The 20857-nt window shown below is 39.5% G+C and overlaps 1 protein-coding gene across 3 annotated transcripts; it reads left to right on the top strand.

Moving 5' to 3' along the window:
- The first annotated feature begins 33 nt into the window (after window positions 1-33).
- LOC136428350 (sodium/potassium/calcium exchanger 2-like) lies at window positions 34-17599 on the top strand. 3 transcript variants are annotated; one of them, XM_066417793.1, is made up of 11 exons: window positions 92-118; window positions 319-391; window positions 1148-2193; window positions 8981-9086; window positions 10438-10505; window positions 11018-11164; window positions 11568-11720; window positions 12205-12375; window positions 12894-13013; window positions 13827-13963; window positions 14332-17599. In XM_066417793.1, exons 3-11 carry the CDS (start codon window positions 1393-1395, stop codon window positions 14573-14575), a joined length of 1947 nt encoding a protein of 648 aa, XP_066273890.1. In that variant the 5' UTR covers window positions 92-118; window positions 319-391; window positions 1148-1392; the 3' UTR covers window positions 14576-17599. The 3 variants fall into 3 exon arrangements, with proteins under 3 accessions (XP_066273889.1, XP_066273890.1, XP_066273891.1); XM_066417792.1 differs by lacking the exon at window positions 319-391 and having other exon boundaries at window positions 34-118; XM_066417794.1 differs by lacking the exons at window positions 92-118; window positions 319-391 and adding an exon at window positions 422-505.
- The last annotated feature ends 3258 nt before the right edge of the window (window positions 17600-20857 follow it).

Here is a 20857-nt window from a genome sequence, read left to right as displayed (position 1 = left end):
TAAGTTGTGCTGAACTATGTTGTGTCCGCCGCAGTGTACAGGCAGTGAAGCGGTCAGACTAGTAGACGTACTAAGCCTAAGGGGGAAGGCGGAAACAGACTAGGCGAAACTCAAGAAGGTAAGACAGAATTTATGGCTTCGTAGTACAACTTATCAACAAACCTAAATGTATTAACGTCACTGTGGGAGATATCAAATCTATATGTGTACGTTTGTGTGAGTTTAGTTGTGGAAACGTGTGTGTAACACCCCCGGACGTCATTGCGTGTTTGGGCTGAAATGTTGATGTGACTCCTCGTCACGATATTACTTCCATAGTGACAGTTCCATCATCAGGACGCGCTGTCGGTCGGGCCGGTGGGTGTGTGCTGCTCTGAGTCCGGGCAGAGAGGTTAGCACGGCCGGCTGCCATTCTTTCCCGTTCTTTAGCCTACATACGGCTCCTGTGTGTAGACTTAGACCAAGGTGCTCCCGCCGCACAAATTATGAGGCAGTGGCCCAGCAGGTTCGATCGAGTGTGTGTATGTGTGTGCTATAATGAACAATGAGACCACCTGTCGTTTGTTTTTCCTTGTTTGCTTTCCTAAGAATGCTTGTCACGGTTTTGAGTGCATGCGTGATAATTGATGCGTGGTGGTGGAAGTGCGTTACGCCCATAGCATGCTTCATACTTGTGACGAACTTAGGGATTTTAATTGATGCTCCCTTGGGTTAGAGTATACAATCATGTAGATACATCCGACTGTTTTGAAGCAGCGGCGTGTATTAATGCATGCATGTAGACATTTTGTAGAGGAATTTGTGAGGTAACCCGCTTGACGGATAAGAAATGACTTTGATGACCAAATTTTATTCAGTGTTGCTTTCTTCCTGTTGTAAAGATTGTAGACGTCATTTCCTATTTTACACCGTTCCAAGGTTACAAATTCTTAGTTCCTGCTTAATATGCCTTGGCAGCAAGGTTCCTTTCTGTTACTGACAAAGTTACCAGATATACAGTATTAGAAAAGCAATTTAGAAGCATGTTTTAGACTATTGGGAATCTGAAGTTTCCCAGAAAATTGTCAGAACCTGTTATGCTCAGTCAGAGTTCATAATTAGGACAATGTTGTTAATTATTGTGTAATCTTTTTTTTGTATTCTTCAGGTTTGAGACCACCTGTTAACTAGCAAAATGCCAGGGATTTTAGCACCAACATAAAAGAGTTTCAACTAAAGATTGGTGTAGCAAAAGATTACACCAAGGCAAGAGATGAAGAGTTGATCATCCACCAGATGTCAAGGGTTGCAAGAGCCAGAACCCACCACAAGCCAGTCTTCTCCAGATGGAAGAATAACTTCTCAGCCTTGCCATGACTTCTCAAGCGGCACTGGACAGCAGATACATCTACAATGAAACAAATGCGATATACTAGGAGAGCAAAATGGGACCGTTTATTAGGAACACTGGCTGTAGTTGCAGTGGGATACTTGTGTCTATTCTTCAGCATAAGCACTGCAACAGATGATGGAAAAGAGACAAGCAGACAATGGCAGCAAGATGTTACTTTCAGATCCAGAACTATACTGTCCACTAACTCTACTTCCAACAGTAGCAATACTACAACAGATCCTATCAGGAAAGGAGTTTATCCTCCGGACGTTTTTGACCTGGCTGCCCGAAGGAACGGTGCTGTTGTCTTGCACATTTTGGGAATGATGTACATGTTTGCTGGCATGGCAGTGGTTTGTGACGAGTTCTTTGTCCCTGCCCTGACTGTGATCGTAGAAAAACTTGAGATCTCCGAGGACGTCGCTGGCGCCACGTTCATGGCCGCGGGGGGCAGCGCGCCGGAGTTCTTCCTCAGCCTTTTTGGCGTCTTTTTTGCCACGGGCAACGTTGGCACAGGGACAATTGTGGGATCGGCCGTATTTAACATCCTTTTTGTGATCGGGGCATGTGCAGTGTTTAGCAAGGAGGTTTTGACATTGACATGGTGGCCATTGTTACGAGACACCTGCTTCTACATTTTGAGCCTCGGCGTCCTGATAATTTTTTTCCATAACGGAGAGATCCTGTGGTGGCAAAGCCTATGTCTGCTGACGATATATCTGCTTTATGTACTCTTCATGAAGTATAGCAACACCCTGGAGAGGACACTGAAAAACTTGCTTAATCCAAACAGAGTCCATGTGGTTGTAAAGGAAGGGCAGGTGAGGAATTTTGAAATACTTCTGGGTATCATCATTTCTTCTCCCTTGACTTTATTAGAAATACTAGATTTCTAGATTAGAAATATCAAAAAATTCAACATTACTTGATTTGTTCTATTTGTCAAGAATTGGTCAGCTTAGAACACGATGCCTTACATAGATTTTCAAAAGTAATAGCAGCATGTTTATTTATTAATATTAAAGTATAAGATGCCTCCATGGTTACCCACCAGCTTCATAGCCATGCGGTGAATGTTGGTTAATCTAGGAAGTACAAATGTATCCTAGTGTAAACCAAATATAGTCCATACAAAAATGCTGACAAGCAATTATAAACATGAAGCTTAACATAATCATGTTTGGCAGAGGATTCCTACGGTTTTTCACAGCCTCATCCAGCTAGCTAGTATGTACCAACTTTTACCTCAAATATTTTGAAACTACCAGTTTTTTCTTCACTGGTGACTGAACATACATGTAAGTTTACGTATAAAAGCATAGGTCTCCCTGTCCATTGAAGGGTCGTTGAGACTTTTTCAAATGGCTCGAGTATGTCCGCGTCTTAGTTACGCAACCACTCTGCCAACACTGGCATTCCTAAGTTTTCAAACATCACTCACCAAACCCTTTACTTTAGCCTGGAGGCATTCTTGTTCTGCACCATTTATGCAGAATAACACAAAACCTTAAAGTCTCAGTCAACAAAACCCCAAAACTTTATCTTCTAAGCACGCTTGATGAGGAAAGTCATTGAATACTAAGGTTCAGGGTACATTAAAATTTTTAACTATATTAAACAGTTTTTGGTCTTCATCGTATATCAACCTCTTGGAAAGAAATCCTTTTGTTTGTCCGCGGCAAAAGATTATGTTGATAAGCTGGTATTAATTTTTTCTTGGTCCGGCAAGTTTGCCTACAAAGACGTCATGGAGTGTTAGCTTTGAGAAACATTCTCCTGTATGTAGACATAGTGGGACAACTGTTCCAGTGTGTTGAAGCAAGATGTATGACCATGTTAGGGATGGTAGATGGTCCTGTTTGCACTGTTTACATTTGCTTCACTTTACTCCCTGGCAACCGGCATAATCCAGGTAACACAGTGCTGCCCCAGAAAATTACAGGGTGCTATGTAGGCGATTACGGTTAATCATTTACACATTTCTTTTCTTTTCCTGAAGCACACAGCATCTTCCATTCTCCTTGAAAACTCATAGCGTGTGACAGGAACAGAATGAGGCCACACATAACACATACACAGACAGGCTGTCATCGTGCACAAAACCCTTTTAGTTTCCCGTCACATTCTCTGTAGATCTTGTGGATAAATGATTACCTGAGTATGTTCTCAAGTCAGTAACGTTACATTTTTCTCTCAAAATGTTTCGTTAGTTTATTTTTCATCTGTTTCATGTATCTGAATGTATTTTTCCTTCTCCAAAATGATAGATTATGCCATATCAATTTTATTTCAATCCACATAGGTCATTCAAAGCTTGAAACAACAAATTTTGTTAGCACTCAGATAAGCTGTCAGATTCATTTCCGATAAGACCAGTACAAGAGAATGGTGACTTGCCATATTTTCGATGACGTATCATTGTGATACCGGTAGGTCAAGTTTTAAAAACCTTTCATATGTATCAGACTAACACAAACGTTTCCATTCTTAGAAGATGTACATGTTTGTCACATTCCTTTTTTTCTAGGCTAGGTTTCATTGAGGCAAGGTTTAGTACCACCTTTATTGATTTTTTTCTATAGCACTTGTAAATGTGCTTGACTGTATTTGTCAATGTCAGATCAAAATTATTACAGCTACAGCAGCTTGGCTTTTCACACAAGGAAACAACCTTTCAATGTCACACAGATTTGATACATGCATGCATGCATGAGGCTAAAGTTTCAAAGAATATAGTATTGAGCAAGTAAGACAAGATGAAAAGGAAGGCAAAATGAACCAGACTGGTCTTCTATTTATCAACTGCACATTTGCCCCGCAGGATAGGATGGTGAGAACAGTCCTTAAATCTTACAACGATTATGCAAATGATTACAATTATAAATACAAGTTGATTTTGTATGCATGTATCTAATTTTTGCTATAGTATGGATTGGTATGCAAAAGTTTTCAAATGAAAATATATTGAACTTTTTACATGTCAACTATATAGTATAACTTGGAAAGCATATTAGAATTGAAGAAGCATGAAATGTGTAGCAACGTTTTTGTCATAATTTTGACACTTGATATATGGGGGCCTGCATGCATGCCCTTTCCAAGAGGATGTGATGAGCCAATTGACATAATTTGTGACAAGACTGTCCTACATGTAGTTAATGTACCACAGGTTTATTGTATGTACATGTATGTATAGTATTATCACCGTTTTGTAAAGTTACTATGACTTCACAGACTGCCAGTCTTGCTAAGTCACATGTACATTTCATGTGATGCTGTTTCAGAGTCTGGGACAGAACAATGTAGTACAACAGAGTCACTGGACCCCTACATTTTTTTCCCAGCCACCAAGTGTGTGTAATTTCAATGATGTATGGTATGTTGAGTAGTCAGGTACTTTTGTGAGCTGGGAAATGAAGCTTTCACCTTAGCTCAAAGCCAAAAGCTCACATCTGTTGTTCCCCTCAATGCAGAGGTTTTAGAAAGTCTAATCTTTCAGTGTAAAGTTCATCTTTAGAAGGGATGAAAATGTCATTGTTAGGTCAAGCTAGGAAGGATGATCTTGACAGATGACCACAATATGACATGTACAGTCAAGATTGTTCAAGAAGTCACTCAGAGGACCAATAAAATCTGGCACATGTGGACAGGTGATCACATTAGTATAGACAGGATTTGATGCTTGTGTCAATAGGAAAATGATCTAAGGGACCACCAAAAAGTGGTCACATTGGCTGGGTGGTCCTTATGTGGAGGTTATCACTTATACAGGTTTGACTGTATTCTATAGGCAGTTATTGCACTTGTGCCAAGGGGTGCAAAGTACTTTTGGGAAAGACTTGTACTTACTAAAGGTATAATGCTTATCCGCAATTCTTTTTTTCTACTTCAGATATGATTAGTATTAGGAAGAGCGCTAATGGACATTTTCTGACACGACTGAAAGAGAAGCATTGATCTGTGAAAGCCTGCCTTGCCTATCCCATTGGTGCATGAAAGTATCTAGTACCTAATGCTGCAACAACAGAACAATCATTGGTGTTCTGATTGAGGTACAGCAACTCAGCCATGAAGAGATGGCACGAAAAGAGCTCCGTAGTCATACTCGCAGACTCGGATCTGTCCGCTAAATGTCTCAGAAAGTGACACCAATCTTTGCTTGTTCAACAGAATCTTTGACAAGCGCAGAGAATACTTAGTTCTTTGGTAAAAATAATTAATAATCAGGTTTATTTATTTCTTGTACCTGATTGCCCCCAGAATATTTTGACATTCCAGTATGTTCTTTTATCTATCTACCTGTTCATTTTGTAATGAATTCCTACAAATGAGCAGTAATTAGTGTGATAAAGTGTTGTCTTTAAAAGTTCTTCTATTGTTCTGCAGCCTTACACCTGGGCTTCAGAAAAACAAGTCGACAAAAATTTTCTCGTGAGAAAGTAGCCCTTGGAACTTAGGCTGATTTAGCAGTCTTACCCCTCGGTATTACTGATTTAAAAAGATCTGCAGACTATTGTGCAGATGATGTGGGATGACATAGCAATGGTGTCTAGTTGCTGTCAATCATTTTCCTATTGTATAGAGAAAGGCTCAGGCGCTCTTCGGGTTTCCTAGTTACAAAGTCTTGTTGTGGATTGATGGACCCGCAGGAGACGGCCTCAGTGAACCAGAACAATTAGTGTAGATAGGCTTCTCCCCAGAACTTTGTTATCAGCCTTCTACCCAGTAGGATTATCTTATCCTTTCATAATGTGCAAATGGCACTGTCAGGTTATTTTTCAGTGCAGTTAGGCATACCAACAATGTTATTCTCATATTGTATCAAATTTCATATAATTGAAGATGAAAACATGACACCTCTTAGAGGACAGTTGGATCAAAATGTAAGGAGAAAGAAAAGACAAATTAGACGTTGTATTTAGATTAGACGATGTATTTCTCTCCTATAGGGTATTGGAATATGGAATCAATATGGAAAAGCCCCATCTGCTAAGACTAGTTTAATATGTCTCCCGGGGATTGGAAGAAAGATTATAACAATGCCATTTATAACTACCCTTCCTTCATTCACGAACAGTTGTCAAGTATGACAAGACCTACCAAAAGGGACATGGGATGATTGAGGAGTCTTAACCTTTAGGTCCCACTTGAAAAGTAATTTGTTCAGTGTGTACAGTGTAGTCAAACCTTGAATTCTCTGTTCAAAAGTGGTTTATTTGGTGCAGTCAAATCAGACAAAAGTTGTTTGTATATGTATTACCTTGTGGCAACTTTGGATAGCAATTTCATTTTGCAACATTAACACAAAAGAGAGAATAATATCCGGTACTTGTGATATAATAGAAGTTTGTTTCCATCCAATTGTTTTCTGTTTTCTTACTGTCAATTTAGAAAATATCTATTTCTAATTACTTATGCGTATGTATCTGGTACGTCCACACATCTAATTGTACCAAAAAGAGAAAACATCAAATGCTCATGAATGAGTACATCAATACATCAGTGCCTATAGTTGTCTTTTGAAAATTCTATTTTCTGGAAAGGTCTGGGGTCCTGCCAACAGCTGTATCTGGCAGTGTGTTTAATGAGGAGCAGGCTTTTTCCTTTGCCAAGCCTCTCAGGGCCAATAATCGGAAAAGGCCAATTATCGCCAGACTGTCAGGTTGTGGGACCTGTCTGTCTACTCTGGGTAGGGTTGGTATCTGGTTACAGACTGCTGTGCTCTGATTGGTTCTCATTAGCACATAGACAAACAGGTGTATATCCTGATTGCCCCAATTAAGTTGTATTCTAGGATTATGAAAAAGGACAATTGTCAATAGGAATTGTCTGAAATTGTTATATAATTATAGAAGTATGGATATGATAATGAATGTATCATTCTAAGTGTCCACTATAGACAGGTGGTCATTACTGGTCTATGTAGAGAGTAAGTTAATTATACCATATTCAATTATAAGGAACCGCCAAAGAGGCAACAATGTCTGGGCAGTCCCTGTGCACAGGTGATTACTAGACAGTAGAGGTTTAGCTGCCTTTCTACAAGGCATGCCTGATTTTAAGATGAAGTGGACTTCATTAGAGTACAAATTGTTGAAGGCAAGTTGATGACAGATGAAATTTGTTATGGAAAAGTCCAAAAAAGGAACAGACGTTAAAAATGTATCCAGTGATGCACTCTTTCTGTGTGCCTTTGGAAATCTTTTTGGTCAGGCATAACTCATTTCCCATCTGATGATCTGTTGGACTCTACTTTAATCAATGTTGCTTGGGTAGAGCTGGTTCATTCAGTGGTGTGATTGACTGACAGGCTGTAGAATAGATGATGGTGATGAAATTAGATTATATGTCCAGTATGTAAGCCAAATTCTGAAGCATGCTCATGTTATAAAGGCACTCTACCAAGGGCACTTGATTATAGCGAGATATGAATCACTGAACATGATTAGACAGCTGGCCTGTCAGAGCAGCCATGTGATGTAAAACAGTGGTGATGTCACCTTGAGTTCTCCGCTAAGGTGACATTAGATAATGTCTATTAGATTGACCTTCCCATAGAGAAGATCTCGCTGATAAGAAGGCCAAGGTTGTCTTGCTTAATCCACACTCAGTCATAAGACATGTCAAGCCGACTTAATTCTGAAGAGTCCATTAGCTTCCACCGCTGACGTCATAGCCGGAGCAACTATATAATATGATATAATATAATATGATATTATATGATATAATATAATGTTGTATAATGTTAGAGGATATAATATAATGTAGTACATGTATATTGATACATTCTTGCTAGATTATACATTGTACACTAGTATGTACTTTCAATACTCTATAATATTGTATTTGACTTGCAATGTTTCTTTGTAGCCATTTTAAAAATGTTAGGAAGGGAAAAATTGGTATGGGCGGGTTAACGTAATATTATATATTTATAGATGTGATATTTCATGGTCACCGTGATGCAAAAATATATACCAAACACAATTAATGTAACCAGCATTAACATTGCCAAAAGCATGTAACCATGAGGAATTAGCTGAGATGTAAGATATGTTTGGTTCATTCAGAAGTTCTCATACAACATATTTTTGTTGCCAGGAAATTTGCTACCATAAAGCGTAATGTGGAGGTGCCAACATATAATGTTATATTACAAAAATGAAATGGAAAACACAGTATAATAGTGATCATGAAAGAAGTCAGAGCACACAATGGTTGAGCTGCTGTTGCCAAGCATATACACTCCAAATGCATTTGCCATAAACGTGCTAATCAATTGCGGTTTTTCAGTGCATTGAGGCATTAAGAATTGCTAATGGTAAAAGTGTTTCTGGTGACAGGTTGTGAAGGTTGTTGAGGGGGAAACTGCAGCAAGTACATTTTGCATGCAGGTCCAGCTACTAGCTATAGTATGCTTGAGTTATGATGGTGTTTAGATCTTAAGTTGGAGACAGTTGGATATCCCTCACTGTATCAAAACATTTCACCTGTCATTCATATACTGTATACTTACATTAATGGTTACACTTGTAAAATATAGGAATATGAATGTTAGCTGCAAATCAAACTCAAATGATGACATTTCCATCCCTTTTTTCCTTTCAGAGGGAAAGTCAGCATTTCAATTTTCCAGTGTTCCGCAGCAACTCTGGGCTGTTCCGCCATGGGGCTCTACAGCTGCTCATCCATACCATTGATCCTATTGGCGAAGGTAAGCTGTGCTGTGTATCTATTCAGGTATTAAATCAACCATTGCAGTAATGTCATCATTGTCTGGCTGGATATAATTTGAACACCATTCTTTTTAAAAGAATTTAGTTTTTCTCCCCTTTTTTCTGTTTGACATGGAATGAAATGATGATGACGATGATGAAAATTGCAATCATAAAACTACATGTATATATATGTATGCCATTGCTGTCATATATTGTGTGTGCTTTTCCAGCAATGGTACAACAGATGAAACACCATTATCATACTTGTTTTATAATGATAGCTCTAGAAAATATGCTCAGTCTCGTTAGTCTGAAAACATCTGAAAATTAAAGACAGTGATGAAAGAATACACCAGACATTGCGTGATACTGCTTACTTTTCCCTTATCTTCAATGTTGTCAGAACAGTTTGACAAAATTTGCTCGTATAATATTCATGAATGGTCATCAATGTTACATTCCTATGCACCCTATTGGCACTATTGAGAAGAAGTAATAGTGGCATTATGAAGACGATAATAGCTGCCAAACATGATGAATTTTCATAATGCCTGGACTGTATATTTGACCAGCAATACTGCACACAAATCCATAAATTCATAAAATAGAAAAAAGGAACTTGCAAAATTTTATTTGATGTCTCAAGTTACTGATGTCTTTTCCTATTTGTATTCAATCTTTTTACTATGGAAACTATAAAGGCGGTTCAAGAGGTACAGATTTTGTAATTCTGTGGTGAACTGCACTCTAGTTCACCTTGGTGCTGGGTGAAGAAAGCGGAAGAAATCTTAGTGGAGTGACTAAATTTTCATAACTTGACTTCCCAACAATATCCACACCATGCTAATATATCAAAATTAAAACGTCTGGTTCTTTTATATATTCAAGTAAGGTTGACAAAAATTGGTTTCCTGTTTTTTGGGTTTGCTTTTCCTTGATTTGCTTTTCATTGGACCAAGTTAGATTTCGGATATGCAGTACACTGAAAAGTACTGTATGATAATGGCTATGGGACGTTTTCAGAATTTTTCCAAGGCTGATAAAACTTGACAATGAAGTTAAGTTTTGCCATTGATTCCTCACAATCCTATTTTAAGAGGCCAGAGATATGAATGTACAAATCCATATACTAGTACTCTCTCTATTATGTGGTCTCTATACCTGTATCTTTGTGAACTGGTTCCTCACAGTTCCCCATTTTGGAAGGTGCATAGATAAACAAGATAGTCATATTTTTATTACCCTTTAAAAGTGCCTATTCAGTTAATGTAGAGAATGGTGTAGTTGGCGAATAGATTTATGTGTGAAAGTGTGGGTGTGTAAACCATCTTCTGTTCCTTCCTGCAGCTAAGATCTCAGACAAGGCCAAGGCTTTGTACACAATCACCAAGGTGCAGGTGGTGATGGAGAATGAGGTAGGTCTCTTTGATGTATTCATGTTATCATCATTTCTGCATGAAAGCTAAACCAGTCTTACTGTCCTTGGTGCTGAATGACAACTACAGCACCCTTACTGTCCTTGGTGCTGAATGAAAGCTATACCACCCTTACTGTCCTTGGTGCTGAATGAAAGCTATACCACCTTTACTGTCCTTGGTGCTGAATGAAAGCTACACCATTTGTACTGTCCTTGGTGCTGAATGACAGCTACACCACCCTTACTGTCCTTGGTGCTGAATGAAAGCTACACCATTTGTACTGCCCTTGGTGCCGAATGACAGCTACACCACCTTTACTCTCTTTTGTCCTGCTATTACTTGGCCTGGCTTATTTGATTGGGTTTCTTTTTTTAAAAATTCATATGAAATACTCTTCCAGTTCAAGTTAAAACCATTTGGACTGCTTTCCTCTTTTCTTTCCTCGCCTGTTTCTAAAATCATTAATTCTTGACGTTGAGTTGATGTTGTCTGTCCGTCTGCTGTTACAGGTTGGACATGTGACGTTGACAGGTGACCAGGAAGTCACACCCATCAACAAGACCAGCAACATGGCCACCCTGACCGTGAGGACCCTGGGGTTGACCAACCCTTCCTGTGATACACTGGGGGATTCAGAAAGACCCAGTACATCTCAGGTACTTCTGGGGATCTTGAATAAAAAGATCCTTTATACTCAGCCAAGTGTTTTATTCAACCATCTGTCACCTTCTTCAGGGCAACTCTAAACTGGTTCACTTTGCAGTGCAGCTAGGTGTCACTGCTTATAGATGCGGTCCCAAAAGTAAAGTATGTAAGTGAATCAGTCAGAATTGCACCGAGGAAGGTGACAGACAGTCACCAAAACCTGGGTTGAATAAAACACTTTGTTGGTTACAAAGAGTCTTTTTGTTCAGTGACTGACCAACCTAATGAAACTATTCAATCATGCTGGTGATCTTGTTTGTTTGTATTGTCTAACCAGTAAACTCTCTTGAGGTATTTTTCCAACCTGCATTTTGAGGAGCACATTTCTAACTTGGTGCTGGTATCATTCTTCAGGAGAATCTGGACATGTCAGAGGACAGCCGGTCCCTTCCACTTGGGGAAGTAGTCAAACACTCTGGGGAGAAACGCAGGCAGTCATCCTCCTCTGTTTCATCTCAGGATGGTACAGGCAAGAAGAATGGCACAATCAAGAATGGGGTGACCCAGGTAACAACTCTCTTTGGGACTGTACCATATTTAGGGGTGAGGGAGAGCTGGTGGGCAGAAAGAGGAGGACTGGTCTGGTCTGGTGGGCAGGGAGAAGGGACCATAGAAAAGGTCTTACCTGGGGGAGTGCCATGGAAACCAACATGACTATCATTCAAATGTTCACTGAATATCATTCAAGGCCTATACCTGAATACATTGGTAGGATGATTGGTTCAATAACTATGTTCCTAATTTGCATCTTTTTACACTTTGACCGAGATGGGTGTTGCCTAGGGATGCATACCCAAATGCTGAACCGAATCCGGTCTCATAAAAACGTTTAGGTTCAGGTAACAAAACAACTAAACTCAGCGATTCGAATCCGGACCTGAACCTGAATGTGATTTTAAGAACACATCTTGGTCTTGGTCTATATAGCTGCTTGGTGTCTGTCTCTTGTGTTTAGAGACATGGTACTGATGACAGTGTTTTTGTCTGGCAGGACCCAGAAGAAGCAACAGATAAAGATGAGGAAGATGAGGAGGAGGAGGAGGAGAAGGAGGAACCATTAGACATGAGCTGGCCTGACACCTGTAAGAAGAGGGTGCCTTACATCATCATGTTCCCCTTGGTGTTTATGATGTGGATCACCCTGCCTGATGTTAGAAAACCTGTATGTATACTATTTACCTATAGTATGTAATATACTATGTAACAGTGGATAAAGCACTTTGTACACAACCAAGTGTTTCATTCAAGACCAAAGAACATTGACTTACCAACCTGATGAAACTGTTCGCCTGAGATTTAACAGTATTTGTAGTTTCAATTAGTAGGTCAAAAGTAGGAATTGTATAATGTGTTTAGTATACATGTACAATGTAGTACTGTATGGTATGTATAGTGTTATATATATAATAGCATAATACAGTACTGGTCCGAATGGGTCTACTTTTGGCTATGAATTGTTTTAATTCTACCATATCACTGGTGTTATAGTATGTGGCTTGACTTTATTCTGCACTTTGTGAAAAATGAAACCAGGAGGAAATTTTTGGTAACACATTGATCCCATCTTCTGTTTATTGTTCAAGATGTAATGATTCGATAAGATCTCAAACTAACTTGATTCACGATCTTACACTGTAAGGCGGTGTTGATCAGGATGTTTGTGTTTTTATTTGTTTGCAGTCTGCTCGTCGTTTCTACCCCTGGGGCTTCTTGGGCAGCATCATTTGGATCTCCATCTTCTCCTACTTAATGTTGTGGTGGGCAAACCAGACAGGCGATACCATGGGCCTTTCTATAGAGGTCAGTATATCGGTATTTACAGCTGCTGTAGCGATCATTAGACTTGACCCAGTGTCTGTTGGAACCCATTGGAACTCCAGGAATTACTGACTATTACTGTTATGGTAATTCCTATCTGTTTGAAAATAACTTAAGTAAGGTAATTTCATGCTTAAGACATACATGACTTTAAAGGATGGGAACAACAATTATGTGAATCTGTATGTTGTTTGCACAATTGATGACAAAATTCTATAATACCTTCATGGTAAATGGTGGGAATTTGATAACCGGATCTGGACACAAGCAATGTTCACTCATATCACGTAATGGAATATGATGCACCTCCAACCTGACAATAGCCAAAAATTACCCTAAAAATTCCAAATATTTCATTGAGGTATTGTGTCTACAAAGTCTAATTTTTGTAAGTTCACGTGATAAGATTTTGTAGATTCAGTATACACATTTGGAAGATACCCCCAATGACCACATATTTTCTTGCCAATCACTTGTGTAATACTAATAGAGGTTTTAGATTTCCACATGGCCTATGTACCTATTGATTCCATTCCTGTATGTGCAGACTTTTCAACACAAGTTTTCACCAAGTTTTCCTACACTCATCTCATACATTTATCCAAGTTTTTTTATGAATAATAACTTTGCCAAGAATGAATATATGAATGATTTACAAGCTGTACATGTATCTGAATCAAATACTTATAACAACAAAACCTCTAAATGATTTCACATCATACATAGGATATTTTAGATCATGATCGTAAGATTCTAAGCTTTGTAACAAGTTGTATCGTATTCTGCTGCCCATAGGTGATGGGACTGACTGTGTTGGCGGCAGGAACAAGTGTTCCTGATCTCATCACCAGCGTCCTGGTTGCTAGGCGTGGCTTTGGTGACATGGCTGTCTCCAGTTCCATTGGGAGCAACATTTTTGACATCACTATTGGGTGAGAACATGTAGTTTAGTTTACTGTCTGCTTTCTTCTTCACGGTACAGCTAAACTGATGCTGAATGATTTGGATTTCTCCATGCATGTTGGCCAGCAACAGACTACAGGCTCCATATTATGGAACACATAGTTGCTACAGTATTGCAGAAAGCATATATTTTCAAAACAGAAGTGGAGCCCTTAATTGGTGTAAGCTGTGCTTTTTGTGTAACGTTACATCATGTTATCTCCCTTTGTTGAAAGAATGTTGGAGCTCATACGTGAATCATGGTCTTACCTGTTCACATTTGCTTTATGCAGTTCCTGTAATTGACCCCCTTGTCCAAGCTCAGACATTGCAAGCTAATTGTGCACTATTGTTGCAGGTTGCCGGTTCCCTGGCTGCTGTACGCCTGTGTGTATAACGGCCGTGCTGTGGACGTGAACAGTCGGGGTCTGTTCTGCTCCATCCTCATGCTGCTGGCCATGTTAGTGTGTGTCATCGTCACCATCGCGGCCTGTCGCTGGCGTATGAACCGTGTCTTGGGCATCATCTTCTTCACTCTTTATCTTGTCTTCATGGTCCTCAGTGTTCTTCTGGAATTAGACATCATAAAATGTTTTGTGTAAATTTCTTTGATGATACAAGACTATTGTTACCAGTAACATTGAGGTGCCCAAAACTAGCAGACGATCTAGCCTGGCAAAGATGTTTTCCAGGTGTAAAATGTTGAACTGTACAAAGGTAGAAAAGCATTAGACTTTTCACTTTTTCTTTTCAAACTTTTACAGTCATCATTAATATGAAGGTTCTTGAGTGTAATGTTGACATGAGTACAGTAGGCTTTGATGTGCAATCTTCAACCACTGCAATACTTTTCTGTTGGGAGAACAAGTTGTCTCTACAGACTTTATTTAAGTATGACTAATGACACACAAAATGCTTTACAACAGAACTGGATAATCATGGAACAAAAAAGAAAGTATATTGCATAGCCATGTGATGCTAGCATAGTCACTAAGTATATACCGATGCAGTTCTGAAGTCAACGATCAGTACATACTTTGGTAGGAAAGTGAAACTTAGCAACTAGGCTTCTTCTGATTGGCTGTGCAATGATATCTTTCCCTGATTGTATTTTGATACATATAAACAATGAAAGATATAAATTAGTCTGTCATCAGGATCTAACCTCATCCTGCAGTACCAATGGCAGCAGATATGTGGCTCTTCTGAATATCATTGCACGTAGTCAGCAAATCCTTAATGCTTCAGTTGCTTGCTTTGTTCTGCCTTAGAATGAGTAGGGTACATGGGCCATTGCTGTTTCCTTAATTTCAGAATAGAATCAATGTATTATCTTCTCTACAATTACAGGAAGTTTTTCTTTTAAGTTATAACCAAAACATATCAATCATTATCTTTTACAGTACCTTGTTTTGTCCCATAATGTACGGAGGACAGGTAGAAATATTATGGTGAGTGAAAAAAGATTTTGGCTCTACTAATAGATAAGACTGGTTATCCTTCAGTTGTGGGTCTATTTCTGTGAAACAGGCACACAACAGCAGGGAACTTTGGGATTATAGAATTAGTTGTGATTCAAACAACACAAAACAGGACTGAGATTTTTAGATTGACTTCAACTTTACCATAACAATCTATGTAGTGGTTTTCCTCTTTGCAGAGTTTGCTAGTCTCTATATGCTGCTGTAGTGTTTGTGTACTCAGTTCCTCATTAAGTGCTGCTACTGTGGATTGTTCTTTTAAAGATGCTTGTTGTATATATTATATAGGGACTCGTGTGCAAGAAAACCCTCTGGGTCAATAAGTTCCAAACATTGTTTTATCATAGAATATTCCAGTCTGACAAAGGGACAATCGTAACTTGTATAGTCCTAAAACAAGTGTACAAATTGCTACAATCGTACATTAGACGAGTGTATATTTCTGCTAAATACCAACATCCGTCCTAGAGTGTATATTTTTGAACCACTGTTGTATATTTATTGTAATATATTTTAGGGAATTGGTACTCTGGAGTGCAATTATGTACAATTCTCAGGTAGTGTAAACAAGGACAAGTGTCAGTCTTCTGATTCGCAGACATGCAATGAAATTTAGAGTAAATATTATCAAAGTATATGTCTGTACATGGATGTTCAGCTTTTGTGTCCATTGTCAATCCGTTGTGCAATGTTGTAAATGGCTTTTCTTGTGGTATACATGTACAGCATACATACATAGGGAACTAGTTACTGCAAAATCACATGTATAAAAGTATAAGCCACTTTTGTTCATGTAACTATTATAAAACTCTGCCCAAGGATTCAGGCCATTCTTCTCAAACAAGGTCTCACTTATACTGTAAAGCTATGTTTCTCAAGTGCACTGTTGTACAGAAATATTTTTTTTTTCAATGGGTTAAGGTTGCTTTGTATTACTTTACTTGTGGCTTTGATGATATAACACTTCCATGTACTAAGAGTAGATATTGCAGTGACAACCTGTCATAAGGAATGGAAGGGGAAAATGTATGGCAATTTAGTTTGTTTTTCCCTGTCTTACCCCACGTGTTCATTGATAGAGTTTAGAAATCAATGCAAGTAGCAAACTTGGGGCGTTCTTTTGAGTAAGAACCAACAACCGAAGCTGGAGTTGATGAAACGTCCCTGCAAGTAGATAAGAGTAGACAAGTGTACGGAACTATTTGCAATACTTCACTGTGTGTGTAAGCTGAAAGAAACCTTTGACATGCTGCTCTGAAGCACACGTTGCTGTTACTCAAGGTATGATGATGTTCCTGCTGAATGCCTGACCTCAAACCTGATCATAGTGTAGAATATACAGGAAAGTATCAATGTTGCTATCAGTTTATGATGTAGAATCCAGATATGCTTGACATCATTGCTTATTGAGTAGATAACTGTCATGATATAAGAAATCAAGAACATATCACCTTTCTCAGAAAAGGGAAAATTGTTGAACATTGTAACATTTTTGCAAGGAAGTTTGCAATCACTCCAACATAAACCTCAACTGTGGTTGTACATTGGGTTTCAACATCATATCATAGATGTTATAAGTAACGCATTCTGGTATCAGAGTTATATGAAAGATGACATTGCTGAAACAAGCTCATTACAACTTGAGTATTGACTATCTTCGTCATGTGCTACATAATGGGAGCCCAAAAAGAGTGCAGTCTCTTTTTGGGAACCTATTTGCATTGTATAATCATGTAATAGTGAATGCTGTTGTGCCACTCCAAATTTTCAAGATGAAGACTGCATATCAAGTTCATCCATTTCTATGCTATGAAAGGAAAATGATTTCAAAAGTACTTCAAATGTGTGCTTTATTTATGTGATACTTCTTGTAACCATGTACTGATGAGAAAAATTGCTGTTATACTCACGTTGTCTCCATCTTGAAAATCTGGACTGGTATGTGCATATCAGAGATCACTACAGTTCCCTGACAGAGTGACCAGAATTTTGTCTAGTATGGAGATCAGCATTGTGTCAAACGGAAATTGTGTTAAGGAAAAGGCCTTCCTCCTGTGAACTTTGAATGGTTCAAAATGAAGTGTCCTCCAACAACAATATGGTCAGAAAGAATGACACAAACATGTTACATGAGTTGGTCTTTGAGCTGCTGTCGTCGGAATGACCTTACCAAAGTAGAACAAGAAATTATAAATCTCATCGCAAAATATCTTGACCAAAAAAGTGCAGACTTCAGCTGGACCTAGGGAAAAATGAATTGTATATGAAGGTGTGGGTTTGGGGATCAATCTGCTGCAATATTGATTGAAGAATGAAGAGAAGGTTGTTAACTATTTTTGAAAAAGAGGGAAATGGTTAATTACTGGTGTCGAGTCAAGGCAAGTAAAAGATTGCGGTAAAAAAGTGGTGTCCGGTGCATGATTGTGTGTTTGAGTATCTTGGCATGTTGATGCAGCCTTACTGAGTTCTCTTTGCGTCTTTCACATAGTAAATCACAAATATGATGGGCTTTTTTTTCATATTGTGATTATCCGTGTAATGTCCTTTGACTTTCTGTGGTCCCGCAGCGGATCGAACTTCCCATTTTGATATCTCGTGTCCTGAACATGTCCTAGTCAGGATGTTTTATGGTAGATACTAGTAGCTCCTGGAAGGGAGAGCAGGTCCTGCAGGTTTGGGCCCCCTAGCAGGAGCCGATTTCATTTCGTTGAAAGTGAATATCTGAAGAAGAGGTTGACGGATCGTCATGACATTCGGTATGTAGATGATTGACAAAATCATATGCTTATTATGCAAATCAGGACCTAATTTGCATTATCAATGAGGAAAATTTACAAATCCGCTGCATTCCATTATAGGACTGTCAAAAACGTAACATATGTAACAGAAAGAGAGGAATATGGATAGATATCAATTATGCAAATGAGGACCTCCTTTATATAATCTATGACGAATTACTACAATAGCCTTATTTGCTTAGATAAGACTCATATTTTGGACAACTTGTGTTATTTGGGTAAAGAAAATGATCAACTGAAATAATTCATGCAAATGAGATCCGTACTTGAATGATAAATATGGGAAACATTTATGACATGCCACTCGAAAAGGTTAACATCAGTCGGCGAAGGTATGGGGTCGTTGAACCCTAGTTTTTACTGTACCCTGCTTATAAGGCAAGAAGGTAATAACAGATGGTACTGTTCATACGGGATTTCCGGACGAAACGGGCTGATAAGTACTAGTTTCATTGGGAAAATGCACAAACACATATACAGACACACACAAACAGAATCTGAACCAGTAGTTAGCGGCTCAAAACTGAACCTCTAGCTTGTCAAAACTGAATCACTAGCGCGTCAAAACTGAACCACTAGCGGGTCAAAATTGAACCACTAGCGGGTCAAAATTGAACCACTAGCGGGTCAAAACTGAACCACTGGCGGGTCAAAACTGAACCACTGGCGGGTCAAAACTGAACCATTAGCAGATCAAACCTGAGCCACTAGCGGGTCAAAACTGAACCACTGGCGGGTCAAAACTGAACCATTAGCGGGTCAAAACTGAACCACTGGCGGGTCAAAACTGAACCACTAGCGGGTCAAAACTGAACCACTGGCGGGTCAAAACTGAACCATTAGCGGGTCAAAACTGAACCACTAGTGGGTCAAAACCGAACCATTAGCGGGTCAAAACTGAATCACTAGTGGGTGAAACTGAACCACTAGCGGGTAAAAACCGAATACTAGCGGATCAAAACTGATTCACTAGCGGATCAAAACTGAACCACTTGTGGGTCAAAACTGAACCACTAGTGGGTCAAAACTGAAACACTAGCGGGTCAAAACTGAACCGCTAGCGGGTCAGATCAGAACCACTAGTGGGTCAAAATGGGGCGGAGGTATAGGTGGTTTTCATAATGACGTTCGTAGCGCCGTTAAACGGCACGCAGTTCATCATGTCGCCGTGTATCCGGGTACATTCGCCGGCGATTTCGTGAATCTGAACTGAACCACTAGTGGGTCAAAACCGAACCATTAGCGGGTCAAAACTGAATCACTAGTGGGTGAAACTGAACCACTAGCGGGTAAAAACCGAATACTAGCGGATCAAAACTGATTCACTAGCGGATCAAAACTGAACCACTTGTGGGTCAAAACTGAACCACTAGTGGGTCAAAACTGAAACACTAGCGGGTCAAAACTGAACCGCTAGCGGGTCAGATCAGAACCACTAGTGGGTCAAAATGGGGCGGAGGTATAGGTGGTTTTCATAATGACGTTCGTAGCGCCGTTAAACGGCACGCAGTTCATCATGTCGCCGTGTATCCGGGTACATTCGCCGGCGATTTCGTGATGTCTTACATGGACGCTCCGCCCGAAAACCACCCATTCGATCGGTCAAGTGATTCCCCTGCTAGTGCCCCAGTACTGGACACGTCCCACCGAAGTGCGGACGGGAACGTTAGTGACAACACTGCAAACCACGCCAACACCCCAGCCTCGACCGATTCGTCCCAACAGGAGCCGATCGACGCTTCAAAGACTACCAGTGAGGCGACTGGAGAGGAGCCCAGGTCAGAAAACAGTGTTGTGGTGTTCACCCCAAGACGACGTCCCATCCACGTGCCAAGAAACATCCAGTTGTTGGCCCAAGTGAACCCAATATTCCTACCGGTCCCGGGGACACACTACTTTCAGATAGCAACGGACGGCAGCGAAAGAGCCGTGAAGTTTGTTAAAGTAATCGTAGCCGCCAAGCGATTCGTGGCTGCCGCTAGACAGTATGCGTAGATTCGTCAGCTTCTTTGTTTTCCCTATACTGGAAATTATTAAAAATGAAAAGTTTAAAAAAATGAAATAATCATATGAACCGTTTTGGTAGGGTTAGCTGAGTATTGAACAAAAAGTTCAAGTTTCTTCTTTGATATATTACCGTTCTATAGTGTTTACGTATGTCCAGTATATAACGTTACATGTATGTTGTAACGTTATCACTTGGGTCTGACCACGGAACATCATTTTTATGATCTTTTATGCAATGTCTGCCATACAATCGGTCTACTGGCGTCTAGCACGCTTAGCCATCTACCCCATAAAGGTAGTCCTATGGCACCACAATGTATTCTTTATGGACTTAGGTAACATTAGTTTTTATGTGCTCCACAGCACCAACAAAGTGGTCAGTGGCTTATTTAGCAATACACCAGAGCTTTTCATGTTCCTTTTATAACGCTTCACAATTTACTTTGAACATGTGGATATAGAAATCTTCTCATTTTTAGTAACTTAAGGATTCAGGATGTGTTAAACAAATAGTCATATTTAGCCTTTTGTACATCTACCTCTCCAGCCTCAAGTTAAGACTGACAAATATAATACACACGTCAAGTATCTTTTGCTA

The sequence above is a fragment of the Branchiostoma lanceolatum genome, chromosome 2 (assembly GCF_035083965.1).
Source record: "Branchiostoma lanceolatum isolate klBraLanc5 chromosome 2, klBraLanc5.hap2, whole genome shotgun sequence".
NCBI classification, from domain to species: domain Eukaryota; kingdom Metazoa; phylum Chordata; class Leptocardii; order Amphioxiformes; family Branchiostomatidae; genus Branchiostoma; species Branchiostoma lanceolatum.
This window is presented reverse-complemented; position numbering and strand designations above follow the sequence as displayed.